Below are 19,918 nucleotides of genomic sequence, written 5' to 3'. Positions count from 1 at the left end.
TTTTTTTTTTTTGGAGGGGACATCCAGATATGAACTTGGAAATTATTTTTAAAGAAATGAATGCACTAATTTTTATGTATATTTTTGCTCCAAAGGTTTTCTGGCAAACAAACTATTGATGATATATTGCCTACATCAGATAATGAAGACATTGATTCTGATATCAAGGTAAAAATGCTCTAATGAAATTAATTTTCTCATTCTGAATCTAGGTTTCTATATTTACTCTTAAAATTTAGCAGTGGTCTACTTATTGTTTTATGTTTGTAATGAATAGTTGGTTAGAGAAAGCCTTTTTTAGAAATATGAGTAGTTGAATTAAATTTTTTTTTTTACTTTGCTAAATAACAAATGATTGTTAAATACTAAGAGGGTGAGGGTAAAACAAGAATGGGCTGGAAAATACAATGTAGCAGGAAAATTATATTAGGCTAAGCTTTCTTACCATAGAGGAAATTTGACACATGGTCAAGGTTTACTCTGATAAGTATTCTTACTGTGACTTTTAAATCATACATACTTTTATGATACTTATGGCTGACGAAATCTTTAATGAATCAAATTACTTACTATAGTAAGTAACCATGGAATCTCCCAATGCCTTTCATTGTCAAACCTATACAGGAGATGGCATATCAGCATATCATTTCTTTTTTCCTTGGACACTTACTATTTTGGTATCATGTACTTGATAGGAGAGAACTTTTTCTGTTTCTATCCTTGACTGAGTAGTTAGGCTAAAATAATATTAGAAATTACAGAAATTTGGCCAGGCGCAGTGGCTCACGCCTATGATCCCAGCACTTTGGGTCGCTGAGGCAGGTGGATCACTTGAGACCAGGAGTTTGCGACCAGCCTGGGCAACATGATGAGACCCCAGCTCGCAAAATATAGCCAGGCATGGTGACATACACACCTGTATTCCCAGCTACTTGGGAGGCTGAGGTGGGAGGATAGCTTGAGCCCAGGAGGTGAGCCAAGATCACACCAGCCTGGCCAACATGTTGAAACCCTGTCTACAAAAAATACAAAAACTAGCCAGGTGTGGTGGTGCACGTCTGTAATCCCAGCTACTCAAGAGGCTGAGGCAGGAGAATCACTTGAACCCAGGAGGTGGAGGTTGCAGTGAACTGAGCTCATGGCACTGCACCCCAGACTGGTGACAGAGTGAGACTCTGTCTCAAAAAAAAAAAATGTGGAAATTTGGTTGAGTATTGTGGCACATGCCTGTAGTCCCAGCTATTAGAGAGGTTGAGGTTGAGGTGGGAGAATTTATTGAGCCCAGGAGTTAAAGACCAGGCTGGCCAACATAGCAAGACCTTTTCTCTAATTAAAAAAAAATTGTGGAAAATTAGAAATGTACATTTTCTTCTCAAAATCTGTATTACAAAGAGATTCCACTGTGTTTTCCAAGTCATTTCATTGAGTACACTTAAAACTCTTCATCTAAATGAAGTATACATATTTTGCCCAATATAACAACCAGTTCTAGAAGCAGACTCTTAATAACCATATAATAAGACTTTAATTTCAGTTTTTTGCATTGTAGTTTGTGAAAATATCAACTCCAAATCCTTGTATTATATACTTAAATTTTAAATTTCAGAAGTTTTTGTATTTAGCTATTTAAATAATCATTTAAAAATTCCTGCATTTGTATGAGCTACTGGAGGTTAGGAAACATATTTGTTTGTTTCCTGGAGTACCTAGAATAACACCTTGCTTGTAACAAGCTTATAGTATTTTGGAATGTAAATAAATTCATGGACAAATGGACTTCTATACATGGAGGGTTACAAGTAACATAATATACATAACATAACTAATAATTAAATCTATTACATTTCTAAAATATGGCTTATATTTGTATTTCCCCTGTTTTTTTTTTGAGACGGAGTCTCACTGTGTCACTCAGGCTGGAGTGCAGGGTGGCACAATCTCGGCTCACTGCACCTCCACCTCCTTAGTTCAAGTGATTTTCCTGCTTCCACCTCCTAAGTATGTGGGATTACAGGCGTGCACCCCCCATGCTGTCCAGGCTGGTTTCAAATTCCTGACTTCAAGTGATCTATCCGCCTTAGACTCCCAATGTGCTGTGATTATAGGCATGAGCCGCTATGCCCGGCCTATATTTCCTTTTAATGTATACGATGCATAAATTCAGATGTGTTATATTGTAAACATATGCCATAAATAAGAAGGAAATGAATTAGAAATATGCCATCACTAGAAAAGATGGTTACAGTATATTTTCTAGTATCTTTCAACTCTAAGCTTAGATTAGAATTTTAGATTAAAAAATTTAAACTTTTTTGAGCCCCAGCTGATGTTCTAGCCATCTTTTCAAGCCATACATTACTCTGTAGAATTCCAATTACTAATTCTTTGTCCAAGTGGAACATTTCTTTTTCCATTTTTCTCTCTCAGTAGTAATAATGTTCCAGCTTTCAGGTAGTGGTAGCTAATCATGTTTAACTAATTTAAAATATCGTTTTATAGTATAAAATTAAACTCTTTATTATAGCAATATTTACAAAACACTAATTTTAGAGTAAATACTGATCAGTATTGCTAGGGATATACTATGAGCAGAGGTCTCTATGATATATCTGTATTTCTCCATGTACCTTCCTGTACTTGATGATATTTCCTTGGTTCCTGCTTGAAAATTATAGATGTATTTTAAAACTTCAATCATCAGCTTGGATAATCTTAGCCTAATTTTTTATACTAGATCCTTTCTCCAATTTTTAGCTACCATTCTATATGGTGTAAATAGGAGATTAGAATTATTAGTATGTTGGGGGAGGAGCCAAGATGGCCGAATAGGGACAGCTCCGGTCTACAGCTCCCAGCGCGAGCGACGCAGAAGATGGGTGATTTCTGCATTTCCATCTGAGGTACCGTGTTCATCTCACTAGGGAGTGCCAGACAGTGGGCGCAGGTCAGTGGGTGAGCGCACCGTGCGCCAGCCGAAGCAGGGGCGAGGCATTGCCTCACTCGGGAAGCACAAGGGGTCAGGGAGTTCCCCTTCCAGGGGTGACAGACGGCACCTGGAAAATCGGGCCACTCCCACCCGAATACTGTGCTTTTCCGACGGGCTTAGGAAACGGTGCCCCAGGAGAGTATAGCCCGCACCTGGCTCAGAGGGTCCTACGCCCACGGAGTCTCGCTGATTGCTAGCACAGCAGTCTGAGATCAAACAGCAAGTCGGCAGCGAGGCTGGGGGAGCGGCGCCCGCCATTGCCCAGGCTCGCTTAGGTAAACAAAGCAGCCTGGAAGCTTGAACTGGGTGGAGCCCACCACAGCTCAAGGAGGCCTGCCTGCCTCTGTAGGCTCCACCTCTGGGGGCAGGACACAGACAAACAAAAAGACAGCAGTAACCTCTGCAGACTTAAATGTCCCTGTCTGACAGCTGTGAGGAGAGCAGTGGTTCTCCCAGCACGCAGCTGGAGATCTGAGAACGGGCTGACTGCCTCCTCAAGTGGGTCCCTGACCCCTGACCCCCGAGCAGCCTAACTGGGAGGCACCCCCCAGCAGGGGCAGACTGACACCTCACACGGCCGGCCAGGTACTCCAACAGACCTGCAGCTGAGGGTTCTGTCTGTTAGAAGGAAAACTAACAGAAAGGACATCCACACCAAAAACCCATCTGTACATCACCATCATCAAAGACCAAAAGTAGATAAAACCACAAAGATGGGGAAAAAACAGAGCAGAAAAACTGGAAACTCTAAAAACCAGAGTACCTCTCCTCCTCCAAAGGAACGCAGTTCCTCACCAGCAACGGAACAAAGCTGGATGGAGAATGACTTTGACGAGCTGAGAGAAGAAGGCTTCAGACGATCAAATTACTCCGAGCTACGGGAGGATATTCAAACCAAAGGCAAAGAAGTTGAAAATTTTGAAAAAAATTTAGAAGAATGTATAACTAGAATAACCAATACAGAGAAGTGCTTAAAGGAGCTGATGGAGCTGAAAACCAAGGCTCGAGAACTACATGAAGAATGCAGAAGCCTCAGGAGCCGATGCGATCAAATGGAAGAAAGGGTATCAGCCCTGGAAGATGAAATGAATGAAATGAAGCGAGAAGGGAAGTTTAGAGAAAAAAGAATAAAAAGAAACGAGCAAAGCCTCCAAGAAATGTGGGACTATGTGAAAAGACCAAATCTACGTCTGATTGGTGTACCTGAAAGTGACGGGGAGACTGGAAACAAGTTGGAAAACACTCTGCAGGATATTATCCAGGAGAACTTCCCCAATCTAGCAAGGCAGGCCAACATTCAGATTCAGGAAATACAGAGAACGCCACAAAGATACTCCTCGAGAAGAGCAACTCCAAGACACATAATTGTCAGATTCACCAAAGTTGAAATGAAGGAAAAAATGTTAAGGGCAGCCAGAGAGAAAGGTCGGGTTACCATCAAAGGGAAGCCCATCAGACTCACAGCGGATCTCTCGGCAGAAACCCTACAAGCCAGAAGAGAGTGGGGGCCAATATTCAACATTCTTAAAGAAAAGAATTTTCAACCCAGAATTTCATATCCTGCCAAACTAAGCTTCATAAGTGAAGGAGAAATAAAATACTTTACAGACAAGCAAATGCTGAGAGATTTTGTCACCACCAGGCCTGCCCTAAAAGAGCTCCTGAAGGAAGTGCTAAACATGGAAAGGCACAACCGGTACCAGCCACTGCAAAATCATACCGAAACGTAAAGAACATCGAGACTAGGAAGAGACTGCATCAACTAACGAGCAAAATATCCAGCTAACATCATAATGACAGGATCAAATTCACACATAACAATATTAACTTTAAATGTAAATGGACTAAATGCTCCAATTAAAAGACACAGACTGGCAAACTGGATTAAGACTCAAGACCCATCAGTGTGCTGTATTCAGGAAACCCATCTCACGTGCAGAGACACACATAGGCTCAAAATAAAAGGATGGAGGAAGATCTACCAAGCAAATGGAAAACAAAAAAAGGCAGGGGTTGCAATCTTAGTCTCTGATAAAACAGACTTTAAACCAACAAAGATCAAAAGAGACAAAGAAGGCCATTACATAATGGTAAAGGGATTAATTCAACAAGAAGAGCTAACTATCCTAAATATATATGCACCCAATACAGGAGCACCCAGATTCATAAAGCAAGTCCTGAGTGACCTACAAAGAGACTTAGACTCCCACACATTAATAATGGGAGACTTTAACACCCCACTATCAACATTAGACAGATCAACGAGACAGAAAGTCAACAAGGATACCCAGGAATTGAACTTAGCTCTGCACCAAGCGGACCTAGTAGACATCTACAGAACTCTCCACCCCAAATCAACAGAATATACATTTTTTTCAGCACCACACCACACCTATTCCAAAATTGACCATATACTTGGAAGTAAAGCTCTCCTCAATAAATGTAAAAGAACAGAAATTGTAACAAACTGTCTCTCAGATCACAGTGCAATCAAGCTAGAACTCAGGATTAAGAATCTCACTCAAAACCGCTCAACTACGTGGAAACTGAACAACCTGCTCCTGAACGACTACTGGGTACATAACGAAATGAAGGCAGAAATAAAGATGTTCTTTGAAACCAACGAGAACCAAGACACAACATACCAGAATCTCTGGGATGCATTCAAAGCAGTGTGTAGAGGGAAATTTATAGCACTAAATGCCCACAAGAGAAAGCAGGAAAGATCCAAAATTGACACCCTAACATCACAATTAAAAGAACTAGAAAAGCAAGAGCAAACACATTCAAAAGCTAGCAGAAGGCAAGAAATAACTAAAATCAGAGCAGAACTGAAGGAAATAGAGACACAAAAAACCCTTCAAAAAATAAATGAATCCAGGAGCTGGTTTTTTGAAAGGATCAACAAAATTGATAGACCGCTAGCAAGATTAATAAAGAAAAAAGAGAAGAATCAAATAGATGCAATAAAAAATGATAAAGGGGATATCACCACCGATCCCACAGAAATACAAACTACCATCAGAGAATATTACAAACTCCTCTATGCAAATAAACTAGAAAATCTAGAAGAAATGGATAAATTCCTCAACACATACACCCTCCCAAGACTAAACCAGGAAGAAGTTGAATCTCTGAATAGACCAATAACAGGAGCTGAAATTGTGGCAATAATCAATAGCTTACCAACCAAAAAAAGTCCAGGTCCAGATGGATTCACAGCCGAATTCTACCAGAGGTACAAGGAGGAGCTGGTACCATTCCTTCTGAAACTATTCCAATCAATAGAAAAAGAGGGAATCCTCCCTAACTCATTTTATGAGGCCAGCATCATCCTGATACCAAAGCCTGGCAGAGACACAACAAAAAAAGAGAATTTTAGACCAATATCCTTGATGAACATTGATGCAGAAATCCTCAATAAAATACTGGCAAACAGAATCCAGCAACACATCAAAAAGCTTATCCACCATGATCAAGTGGGCTTCATCCCTGGGATGCAAGGCTGGTTCAATATACGCAAATCAATAAATGTAATCCAGCATATAAACAGAACGAAAGACAAAAACCACATGATTATCTCAATAGATGCAGAAAAGGCCTTTGACAAAATTCAACAACCCTTCATGCTAAAAACTCTCAATAAATTAGGAATTGATGGGACGTATCTCAAAATAATAAGAGCTATTTATGGCAAACCCACAGCCAATATCATACTGAATGGGCAAAAACTGGAAGCATTCCCTTTGAAAACTGGCACAAGACAGGGATGCCCTCTCTCACCACTTCTATTCAACATAGTGTTGGAAGTTCTGGCCAGGGCAATTAGGCAGGAGAAGGAAATCAAGGGTATTCAATTAGGAAAAGAGGAAGTCAAATTGTCCCTGTTTGCAGATGACATGATAGTATATCTAGAAAACCCCATTGTCTCAGCCCAAAATCTCCTTAAGCTGATAAGCAACTTCAGCAAAGTCTCAGGATACAAAATCAATGTGCAAAAATCACAAGCATTCTTATACATCAATAACAGACAAACAGAGAGCCAAATCATGAGTGAACTCCCATTCACAATTGCTTCAAAGAGAATAAAATACCTAGGAATCCAACTTACAAGGGATGTGAAAGACCTCTTCAAGGAGAACTACAAACCACTGCTCAAGGAAATAAAAGAGGATACAAACAAATGGAAGAACATTCCATGCTCATGGGTAGGAAGAATCAATATCGTGAAAATGGCCATCCTTCCCAAGGTAATTTACAGATTCAATGCCATCCCCATCAAGCTACCAATGACTTTCTTCACAGAATTGGAAAAAACTACTTTAAAGTTCATATGGAACCAAAAAAAAGCCCGCATCGCCAAGTCAATCCTAAGCCAAAAGAACAAAGCTGGAGGCATCACACTACCTGACTTCAAACTATACTACAAGGCTACAGTAACCAAAACAGCATGGTACTGGTACCAAAACAGAGATATAGATCAATGGAACAGAACAGAGCCGTCAGAAATAATGCCACATATCTACAAGTATCTGATCTTTGACAAACCTGACAAAAACAAGAAATGGGGAAAGGATTCCCTATTTAATAAATGGTGCTGGGAAAACTGGCTAGCCATATGTAGAAAGCTGAAACTGGATCCCTTCCTTACACCTTATACAAAAATCAATTCAAGATGGATTAAAGACTTAAATGTTAGACCTAAAACCATAAAAACCCTAGAAGAAAACCTAGGCATTACCATTCAGGACATAGGCATGGGCAAGGACTTCATGTCTAAAACACCAAAAGCAATGGCAACAAAAGCCAAAATTGACAAATGGGATCTAATTAAACTCAAGAGCTTCTGCACAGCAAAAGAAACTACCATCAGAGTGAACAGGCAACCTACAAAATGGGAGAAAATTTTCGCAACCTACTCATCTGACAAAGGGCTAATATCCAGAATCTACAATGAACTCCAACAAATTTACAAGAAAAAAACAAACAACCCCATCAAAAAGTGGGCGAAGGACATGAACAGACACTTCTCAAAAGAAGACATTTATGCAGCCAAAAAACACATGAAAAAATGCTCACCATCACTGGCCATCAGAGAAATGCAAATCAAAACCACAATGAGATACCATCTCACAGCAGTTAGAATGGCAATCATCAAAAAGTCAGGAAACAACAGGTGCTGGAGAGGATGTGGAGAAACAGGAACACTTTTACACTGTTGGTGGGACTGTAAACTAGTTCAGCCCTTGTGGAAGTCAGTGTGGCGATTCCTCAGGGATCTAGAACTAGAAATTCCATTCGACCCAGCCATCCCATTACTGGGTATATACCCAAAGGACTATAAATCATGCTGCTGTAAAGACACATGCACACGTATGTTTATTGCGGCATTATTCACAATAGCAAAGACTTGGAACCAACCCAAATGTCCAACAATGATAGACTGGATTAAGAAAATGTGGCACATATACACCATGGAATACTATGCAGCCATCAAAAATGATGAGTTCACGTCCTTTGTAGGGACATGGATGAAATTGGAAATCATCATTCTCAGTAAACTATCGCAAGAACAAAAAACCAAACACCGCATATTCTCACTCATAGGTGGGAATTGAACAATGAGAACACACGGACACAGGAAGGGGAACATCACACTCTGGGGACTGTTGTGGGGGTGGGGGGAGGGGGGAGGGATAGCATTGGAAGATATACCTAATGCTAGATGACGAGTTGGTGGGTGCAGCGCACCAGCATGGCACATGTATACATATGTAACTTACCTGCACATTGCGCACATGTACCATAAAACCTAAAGTATAATAATAATAATAATAATAAAAAAAAAAAAATGGGAAAAAAAAAAAAAAAAAAGAATTATTAGTATGTTGTTTACAGGGGAATAAGAAAGCTATACAATTTTAAAAATAGGGCTTTACATTTCTCTCTTACATTATAGTAGTGCTGAAAAATGCCTCATAATTCTGTAATCACAGAAGCATTTCTCTCTACAATTTCAAACTTCAGAATTTTTAAAAACGAATGTTCTGGCAGCATTTTGAATTGATGTTTTAAAATTAAAAATTTTCACTCAATTTTAAGTGCATGTTACCACAATATTCCAGAAATAAATGTTTGCATGTATTAATAAAAGTATATCTTATATTTTTGAAAAAAATTTTGAAATATATAATTGCAAAATTGAATCTCATAATTTACTTTCTGTATTTTCATTTTCAAAATTTCAGAGTTCTCTATAGGCTTGCATGATTTAATTCTACTGATTTTGACCCTTTTGACTTGTGACCTACTGTCATCTGGTTTTCCTATCCTAATAAATAACACCTAGTAAGTAGCACTGAAACGTCGAAGCAGGAGAAATTTCGGGTTCCAGCCCTCCCTCAAATCACCAGTCCAGTCACTCACCAACCTCCATATTTTCCACAAGCTTACCATTTTTATATCTTATTACTGTAATTCACTCTCTGACCCATAATTTTGAAATACTCTTGTCTAGTTTTGTCCCCGTCACCATGTTCATGTAACTTTACATTGCTGCCAAGGTGACCTTTCTAACATATTTTTATTATGATGTAACTCATCTACTTTTGCATGGATCCTTATTACATCCTGGGGAAAGCTCACAGTGTAGCAGGATACATAGGATACATATTTTTTATGTTTTGGCCTGATTCTCCCATTTTATCTGTTTATCTTATTCACTCTGTGTTCCAGTTTTATCATTACTTTGGTAGCCCTCATTTGCCATGCCATTTCATGCCTCTTTTTTTTTTTTTTTGCTCATGCTGTCCTGTATAGGAACCCTAATGTCCTCACTCTACACTTTCTCTCTCTTTCAAAATAGTCCCTATCTCTGCAGCATTTCCTGAACTTCTCAGGTAGAACTGTTATCTCTTTTGTGCCCTTACTGTACTTTGTTCACTTCAGTTGTAGAACTAGTGAATTGTAACTTTTCTGTTTTTACTTGTTTTCATATATTTCTGCCCTCACTCAACTATAAGGCAGAATCTATCATGTATATACATATTCAGCTTCTCCCAGGATATTGCCTATGATTTGATAGACACAGTGAATGTTTGTTGTCTTACTGGTTGAATGATTGAGTGGTAGAGTGAATAAACACAATGTTTCCTGAAGTTTGTTGTTGTTGTTGTTGTTGTTTTTAATAGGATGGAGCAATTAAGCCAGCAAATGGACAAAGACAAAATGATACTGATGTTATTGAAAGTGCCCCACAAGAGTACACAAATAATGACAGTTTAATTTTTGTTGACAAAAACAACAGAAGTGATAAGTTAGTGAATATCTGCGGGAATTTTTTAATGCTTACATACTATTATAAAAATACATTAAAGTATGTCAGACTCAAATACAATATTCATTTCTTTGAAATATTTTTGCTGTCTTTCTTCATATTACCAGTTTCTTCCTAAATCTACTTTAATCCTCTGAATTTCTATTTTGCTCTTACTTTTACTTTATTGAAATATTTATGAATGTGTACAGCCTTGCATATGCATTTAAAATTCAAGGTGATAAATGTTCTCATAACTCTCTTTGTTCATAATGTTTTACAGATACAACACCCACGTCAGAATCCGGACAAGACAGAGATATAGAATCACTTTTGGATTCTGAGGTATTGTCTGTTGTTTTTGTTGTTATCAGTTTAAAATATAAGCATTGAGTGATGTTAAAACGTAAAAGAAGTTGCTTTGACTTTGCTTTCTCACTGCTGTTTGTGCTTATAAGGAATTATTTTCTAATGTTTTCAGCCCCTAACTAGTAAAGCAATTATGGGCTAAGTATATTGCTACTGCATAGTACAATTCTGCTAATTTGCAGAATTCATTTAAGAAGCCATTGTAGTACAGTTCAAAAACAGAGCTCGGAAGTCACAAGGAATGAGTTTGGATTCTTAAGCAAAAGGATTGGTAAATACTAAGAGGGGGTAGAGATGAAAATAATGGGCTTTTAAATACATTATTAGGCTAAGCTTTCTAACCATAGAAGAAATACGAAATGTGGCCAAGGTTTATTTGGGTAAGTATTTTTACTGTGACTTTTAATTCATGCAAACAGGCCTGGTGCAGTGGCTCATGCCTGTAATCCCTGCACTTTGGGAGGCTGAGGTAGGCAGATACCTGAGGTCAGGAGTTCAAGACCAGCCTGACCAACATGGTGAAACCCTGTCTCTACTAAAAATACAAAAATTAGCTAGATGTGGTGGCAGGTGCCTGTAATCCCAGCTACTTGGGAGGCTGAGGCAGGAGAATCACTTGAATCCAGGAAGTGGAGGTTGCAGTGAGCCAAGATGGCACCACTGCACTCCAACCTGGGCATCAGAGTGATACTCCGTCTCAAAATCAATCAATCAGTCAATCAATCAATTATGGTAACATGACTTATAAAACTTACCATTAACTAAATCTTTAATGGATACAGTTACTTATAGTAATCATGGAATCTCTCTGGTGCTTTTTATTTCTGCAACTGTGCAGTAGATAGCGTATTACTTCTTTTTTTCTTGGACACATTATTTTGGTATCATATACTTTCAAAATGTTTTTATTTTAGTTTTTGTGAGTACATAGTAGGTATATATATTTATGAGTTACTTGAGATATTTTGATACAGACATGCAATGTGTAATAATCACATCAGCATAAACTGTATTCATCACCTTGAGCATTTATCCTTTGTGCTTCACATAATCCATTTATATTCTTTTAGCTATTTTAAAATGTACAATTAAGTTGTCTTTTACTATAGTCATCCTGTTGTGCTAGCAAATCCTGGGCCTTATACTTTCTGGTTTTTTGGTGCACATTAACCATCCCCCAACCCTACACTCTACAACTGTACTTCCCATCCTCTGGTAACCATCCTTATTCTGCCTATCTCAATATATTGAATTGTTTTGATTTTTTGCACCCATAGATAAGTGGGCAGTATTTGTCTTTCTGTGTCTGGTTTATTTGACTTCACATAATGATCTCTAGTTTAATCCCTGTTATTGCAAATGACATTTTCCTTAAATTTTTTTTTTTTAATTTCAATAGTTTTTGGGGTACAGGTTGGTTTTGGTTACATAGATAAGTTCTTTCATGGTGATTTTGGAGATTTTAGTGCATCCGTCACCTGAGCAGTGTACACTGTACCCAATATGTAGTCTTTGATCTTCCAACCCCTTCCCACCCTTCCTCCCCAACTCCCCAAAGGCCATTGTATTATTCTTATGCCTTTGCATCCTCATAGCTTAGCTCCCACAGAACATACAATATTTGGTTTTCCTGAGTTAACTTTACTTAGAATAATGGCCTCCAGCTCCATTCAAGTTGCTGCAAAAGACATTATTTCCTTCATTTTTATGTATGAGTAGTATTCCATTGGATCTATATACCACATTTTCTTTATCCACTCATTGGTTAATGGGCACTTAGGTTGGTTCCATATCTTTGCAGAAGTGCTATCTGGGAGTCAGGGACTAGAGTAAAAAACCTCAGAATTTTACTTGGTGTTCTATTGTACTGTGGCTGAGCTGGGACTCACACCACAAGGTGCAGTTCTTCCCACTCTTACCTCTCTTATCCAATGGCAGAGGAGCCCCGCCTTGTGGCTAGTGCCACCACAAGTTCATAGGGAGTACTGCCAGGCTACTGCTGGTGTTCTGTTAAGGCCTGAGGGCTCTTCAGTTAGCTCGTGGTGAATGTTGCCTGGCCTGGCACCCTTCAGGGGAGTGGGCTCCCGTTTGGCCCAGGGATGGTCCAGAAATGCTGTCTAAGAGCCAAGGACTAGAATTGGGGACCCCAAGGGCCTGCTTGGTGCTCTAGCCCTTGTGGTCCAGCTGGTACATAAGATGCAAGTCAAAGACCCCTTTACTTTTCCCTCTGCCTTTCTCAAGCAGAAGGAGTCTTTCCTTCTAGCCATTACAGCTGGAAATATCCTGTCTCACCTGAAGCTAGTAAATGTCAGTGTTTCACCCAAGACCTCAACATAATACCTGTGTATCACTGCTGGTTATTCAGGGTCCATGGGCTCTTCAGTTAGTAGGCGACGAATACTGCCAAGAATGGGTTCTTCCCTTCAAGTCAGTGGGTTCCCTGTGGCCCAGGGAGCATCCAGAAACATCATATCAGAACTAAGGCCTGTAAGGGGGGACTCATGACTCTGACCAGTGCCCTGTTCTGTTGTGGCTGAGCTGGTATTTAAGATATAAGACAAAGTCTACTCACTGTTTCCTTTCCACTCCTCAAACGGAAGGGAGGTGTCTGTTTTGGTGCCCCAAGCTGTTCAGCCTGGGATTGGAGGAGGAGTAGCACCAGCACTTTCGCAGTTGCCCTGGCTGGTGTCTCAGTAGGTCACATGCCCCTCCCCATTGTCTCCCTCCCCATTGTCCTCTGGCTTATAGCACAGTTCAGCACTTGGATCCACCTGGGAATTGTAGTCCTTGTGGCCTAGACTGCCTTTCGAGTTTATGTAGGGCCCCGGAACAATTTAGCAGGATGGTGACAAGGCTTGTGGGAACTCAAGTTCTGGTTACTGAGATGGGTGATTCCCCTCTGGCTGGGGCTGGTTTAAATGCTCTCTCTGTGGGTGGGCATCAGCTGAGTTTATTCCAGTTTTGCTTTTTGCTATAATAGGGCAACACTGAGTTTAATGCAATGTCTCACAATTGCTTCACCCTCTCCCAAGTGCTCAGATTCTCTCTCTGTACCATGCTATCACTACTGGGGGATGTGGGAGTGTTGGCATCGATGATTCAAGACCGTTTTTCCTGCCTCTTCAGTGCCTCTTGTAGTCATAATAAGTTAAAACCAGGTGCTTTCAGTGTTCACCTGATTTTTAGTTCTTACAAAGGTGTTTCATTTTTGTAGGTAGTTGTTACATTGGTGTCCTTGTTGGGAATTAATTGATGGAGCCTTTTATTCTGCCATTTTGCTTACCTCCTTTTTTTGGTACCATACACTTTTTAGAAGAGAATTTTTTTATTTTCTGTTTCTATCCTTGGTTATGTCATTAGAATAAAATCATATTAGAAATTATGGAAATTTAGTTGGGAATTGTGGCACACGCCTGCAACTGCAGCTACTCAGGAGGCTGACGTGGGAGAATTTCTTGAGCCCAGGAGTTAAAGACCAGGCTGATTAACAGAATTAGACCTTTTTTTAATTTAAAAAAATGTGGAATTTTAGAAATGTAAATTTTCTGTCTCAAAATCTGTATTACAAAGGTATTCCGTTGTGTTTTCTAAGTAATTTCATTAAGAATATACTCAAAATTCTTCATCTAATTGAATAAAAATACTTTGCTCAAAATAACAATTCTAGAAGCAGAGACTCTTTAATAATCATATGTAAGACTTTAATTTCAGTTTTTTGTATTGTAGTTTGTGAAAATATCAACTCAAAATTCTTGTATTATATTCTTAAATTTTAAATTTCAGAAGTGTTTGTATTTAACTATTTAAATAATCATTTAAACACTCCTGCATTAGTATGAGCTACTGGAGGTTAGAAAACATATTTGTTTGTATCCTGGAATACCTAGAATAACATCTTGCATGTAACAATTATTATAATATTTTGAATGTAAATACATAAATGGACAAATGGATTTTTATATAGTGGAGTATTACAGGTAACATAATATGCATAACTTACCCAATAATTAAATCTATTGCATTTCTAAAATATGGCTTAATCTGATATAGCCTTTTAATGTTTAGGATGTATAAATTCAGATGTGTTATGTTGTAAAAATATGTCATAAATAAGAAGGAAATGAACTAGAAATATGCAATCAATAGAAAAGATGGTTACAGTATATTTTCTAGTATCTTTCAACTCTAAGTTTAGAATTTTTGATTAAAAAATTTAAACTTTTTTGAGCCCCAACTCATGTTCTAGCAAATCTATCTTTTCAAGCCACACGTCACTCTGTAGAATTCCAATTACTAATTCTTTGTCCAAGTGGAAAGTCGATGGAACATTTCTTTTAAAATTTTTCTCTCTCCGTAGTAATAATGTTCCTCAGGTAGTGATAGCTGATCATGTTTAACTAATGTATCATTTTATAGTATAAAATTAACCTCTTTATTACAGCAATATTTACAGAACACTGATTGTAAATACTGAACAGTATTATCTAGGTGATACTATAGACAAAAGTCTCTTTTATGTCTGTTTCTCCATGAATCATACTGTACTTGATTATTTTGTCTTGGGGCTTGCTTGATAATTATAGATGTATTTGAAAACTGTTCTGTTTTAGAAACTTTTATTTTAAGTTTAGAGGGTACATGTGCAGGTTAGATATAGAGGAAAACTAGTGTCACAGGGGCTTGTTTTACATATTATCACCCAGATATTAAACCTAATAATCATTAATTATTTTTCCTGATCCTTTCCTTCTTCCTACCCACAGTACATTCCAGTGTCAGCTGTTCCCCTCTGTGTGTCCATCTACTCTCATTATTTAGCTCTGACTTACAAGTAAGAACATGTGGTATTTGACTTTCTGCTCCTGTGTTAGTTTGCTAAGGATGATGGCCTCTAACTCCATTCATGTTCCTGTAAAGAACATACATAATCTCATAATTTTGTATGGCTGCATAGTATTTCATGGTGTGTATATGTACCACATTTTCTTAAATCATCAACTTGGATAATCACAACTTTATTTTTATGCTAGATTCCTTCAGTTTTTATTTCGATTATTTTTGGGGGAACAGGTATCGTTTGGTTACATGAATTAATTATTTAGTGGTGATTTCTGATATTTTGGTGTACCCATCACCCAAGCGGTGTACATTGTACCCAGAGTGTAGTCTTTTATCTGTCACCCTCCACTTTCTCCTGAGTTTCAAAGTCCATTGTGTTATTATTATGCTTTGAGTCCTCATAGCTTAGCTCCCACTTCTGAGTGAGAACACAGGGATGTTTGGTTTTCCATTTCTGGGTTACTTCACTTAAAATAATGGTCTCCAACTCCATCCAGGTTACTGTGAATACCATTATTTCATTCCTTTTTATGGATGAGTATTATTCCATGGTATATATGTGCCACATTTTCTTTATCTACTCATTGATTGATGGGTATTTGGGCTGGTTCTGTATCTTTGCAATTGTGAGTTGTGCTGCTATAAACGTGTGTGCAAGTGTCTTTTTAACATAATGAGTTCTTTTTCTCTGGGTAGATACCCAGTAGTGGAATTGCTGGATAAAATGGTAGATCTACTTTTAGTACAGTAAGGACTCTCCATGCTGTTTTCCATGGTGATTCTATCAGTTTACATTACCAGGAGAAGTGTAAAGATGTTCTCTTTTCACCACATTGATTTCAACATCTATTTTTTTTTTTTTAATTTTTAAATTATGGCCATTCTTGCAGGAGTAAGGTAGCATCGCATTGTGGTTTTGATTTGCATTTTCCTGATAGTGATGTTGAGCATTTTTTCATTTGTTTGTTGGCCATTTGTATATCTTCTTTGGAGAAATGTGTATTCCTCTCCTTTGCCCACTTTTTGATGGGATTATTTGATTTTTTTCTTGCTGCTTTGTTTGAGTTCCTTGTAGATGCTGGATATTAGTCCTTCATTGGATTCGTAGTTTGTGAAGATTTTCTCCCACTCTGTAGGTTGTCTGTTTACTCTGCTGATTATTATTATTATTTTTTTTTTGCTGTGCAGAAGCCTTTTAGTTTATTTTTGCTCATGCTACCGTGTTTAGGAACCTTCATACCCTCAGTCTGTATTTTGTCTCCCTTTCAAAATAGGGCCTATCTTCACAGTAGTTTTTCAACTTCTCAGGCAGAACCGACTGTTGTCCCTTTTGTGCCCTTACTGTACTTTATTCACTTCTCTTTTATTGCTAGTGAATTAGACTTTTCTGTTTGTTTTTTATATATTTTTACTTTCACTTAAATATAAGGCAGAATCTGTCTTTTATATCTATTTTCAGCTTTTCCCAGGATATTGCCTATGATTTGATAGACACAGTGAATGTTTATTGTCTTAACTGGTTGACTGAGTGGGGGAGTGAGTAAATACATTTTCTTAAGTTTTTTTTTTTTTTTTTGCTTTGTTTTTAATAGGATGGAGCAGCTAAGCCAGCAAATGGAAAAAGACAAAGTGGTACTGATATTATTGAATGCACTCCATGACAGCACACAAATAGTAACAGTTTAATTTACTGAATATCTCTGATAATTTTTTAATGTTTAAATGCTATTGTAAAAAACTTGCTTAAATATGTAGACTCAAATATAAAATCCATTTCTTCTAGATTTTTTTCATGCCTTTCTTCATAGGGCCAACTTCTTTTTCATAAATCTACTTCAACCCTCTGAATTTCTTTTTTGCTCTTTTATTTTATTGAAATATTGATGAATGGATATAGCATTCCATATGTATTTGAAATTCAGAGTGATAAATGTTCTCTTATGAATGTATCTGTGAATAACATTTTATAACATTTTACAGATGCACTGTCCTCATCAGAATCAGGACAAGAGGGCAATATAGAATCACTTTTGGATTCTGAGGTATTCTCTGTTTTTTTTTGTTGTTATTTTAAAAAATAAAACCATTTTGTGATGTTAAATCATAAAAGAGGTTGCTTTGACTGTACTTCCTCGCCTCATAGTAGAATTCTTCTAATTTGCAGGGTTCATTTAAAAAGGCAGAGTAGTACAGTGAAAAAAAAAAAAAGACTTAAAAGTCAGAAGGAATCAATTTGGGTTATGAAGTTAAGTTTACCTAAAAACTAAAGAATTATTCCAGGTCAGTGTAGGGCCACATGTATGACTGTATGGTATATCTGGATGTGTAAAAGTTCTAATGAGATTCAGAGAAAAACAGTTTGGACTGTAGTTTTTCACAACTTGGAACTTGAACAGGTAATGCCTGGGAATTAAAAGCATTAATACATTTGGATTATCCAGTATAGATCTGCAAGGAATATTTCAGGAGAAAGAAAAGCATGGAGAATAGTAAATACTTTGGGCTATAATAACAACAATTTGGTTTAATGTTGTTTTAATAAGTAGAAATCTTTTTTAAAAATAGAACACATTGGGTACCTTTGTGGCAAATGATGACATTCTAAGGTGACACCCATGGAAAGACGTGGGAAAGGCTCGAGCTCTTAGATAGAAGCAGCTGCTGCATTTTGCTACCAGCACCAAGTTGAGGTCAAAACATGTTTACTGTCCTTGTTCTTTTTCTTAGTATCAGTGGATTCTTGTAAAAAAAATTATTTAACCTATGTGAACATCAGTTACCGCCTTCATAAAAACAATACCAGAATGTACCCTTTAGGTACGTGTAATGAGCAAATGTGTGTACAAATGTGAGATAAAATGGTCCCAGTGGTATTCAGTGACTTAATAAATATTGGAGATGTTTTGTGTGAACCTGAAGGACAGTAAATTGGCAGCAGTGTCAAGAAGCAATGGGAAAGTTAGAATGCACAGGTGGATTTCTAATTTGGGGTATTTTAAGTTTCAACAGACTATGGCTAGAGATATTATACAGCAATAGAGTGATTTAGCACTTGAGATATTCCCAAGAGATTTTAAAATCTTTTGAGATTGAATACCTTTCTGTTTTTGAGTACCAACTATGTGCTAGGCAGTTAGACACTGAATATTCAAGATGAGAGCTTATGCTATAGTACTAAGAGAAAAACAAGCAAACAGCTAACACTTGTAAGTTACTATACATGCTTTCTGTAAGGAAAACAGAATTTTAGGTTAGATGTTATTGAAGCAGTCTGTAGTTAGGATGGGAGTGGGAGTGAAATTCTGTAGTCAGAGAAGATCTTTATGCGTGTGAAATGTAATCTATCAACTAAAAAGTGAGAAAGAGCCAGCCATGTGAAAGCCTAGGAAAAGGACATTCTGGACAGAGAGAAAAATGGATCATATCTGTTCATTATTTTATTCTTACATCATAGAATGACCAGGAAGTGGGGTAACCATCATTATAATCATTTTTATTATAATGTTTAGGAAAGAAAATATGCAAATAAGTGCCTGGTGGATTTTTGATGATTCATAAATAAATGGTCTTACTCTTCCTTTCTCAAAATTAAGGCTTACTATATTTTTGAGGTGATTTCTTATTTGGGAAAGAGTTGCTTACTATTGCTACTATTTGCTTCCTTTTATTTAAACACAATCTAAGGAAGTGTTTACTACTACTTTGTCATTTTATTCAAGCATTTTTTCTGTCAGTAAATATTTTTTACCAAGAACTATTTAGATTTTTCCAACTCCTTGTGTGCCTAAATGAAGCAGCTTCTATAATGTTCTGTTTATACTAAACGTGGCATATGCTGAAGTTTCCTGTCATGCTATCTTAACACTAAAAATTCTATAGTTAGAAAAATTTTGAATGTTTAATGCTGTAAATATTATAGTAAGTGTATTGTGTTTTTTAAATGTCTTCTTACTTTTGGTGGGGAATGCAAAGTAGAGTGAGGTATTTTGAAGTAAGGTTTTGTTTTGTTTTTTTTTTTGCTGAAATATGCACGTAAGCTAATATGTGACTGTGAATGTGTTTACTTTGGCCTTCCATGCTTGGTTTACAGAGTCAGTAGCCATATAAAGATAAAAAATAAGCTTGACCTAGTGAGCATATATGAGGTTCTCTATTGAAATGTTTTAGTTTTCAATATATGCTTGTCTTATTTTTTAGTCTTTTAAAATAGGAAATTCAATTGTTTCAAGAAAGTTATTAGAAATTTTTTGTGGAACTTGTATTATCTTTTAATTGTAACTCTTTGTTGATATTAATTTGAACAGAGTATCTCTGAGAATCTTTCACAGAAGTATGTTGGTGAATTTTCTGGGGCTGCAGAACAGAAAGGAAAAATTATACTAAATGAACAGCTAAGAGGTAAAAACCAT

At 37.3% G+C, this 19,918-nt stretch overlaps 1 protein-coding gene across 1 annotated transcript in view; it reads left to right on the top strand.

The window, feature by feature from the left end:
• The window catches only part of LOC129011670 (POTE ankyrin domain family member A-like), a 55,403-nt gene that overhangs the window by 32,578 nt on the left and 2,907 nt on the right, over positions 1-19,918 (top strand). The window contains exons 10-14 of the mRNA XM_054446822.2: positions 96-168; positions 10,585-10,646; positions 17,102-17,141; positions 17,490-17,551; positions 19,814-19,907. Of these exons, the coding sequence (XP_054302797.2) occupies positions 96-168; positions 10,585-10,645 (134 nt within the window). The 3' untranslated portion in view covers position 10,646; positions 17,102-17,141; positions 17,490-17,551; positions 19,814-19,907. The remainder of the gene's footprint in view (positions 1-95; positions 169-10,584; positions 10,647-17,101; positions 17,142-17,489; positions 17,552-19,813; positions 19,908-19,918) is intronic.

The sequence above is a fragment of the Pongo pygmaeus genome, chromosome 14, assembly GCF_028885625.2.
Source record: "Pongo pygmaeus isolate AG05252 chromosome 14, NHGRI_mPonPyg2-v2.0_pri, whole genome shotgun sequence".
In the NCBI taxonomy this organism is placed as follows: domain Eukaryota; kingdom Metazoa; phylum Chordata; class Mammalia; order Primates; family Hominidae; genus Pongo; species Pongo pygmaeus.
The sequence above is the reverse complement of the archived record's forward strand: the minus strand, read 5'-3'. Positions and strand labels throughout refer to the sequence as shown.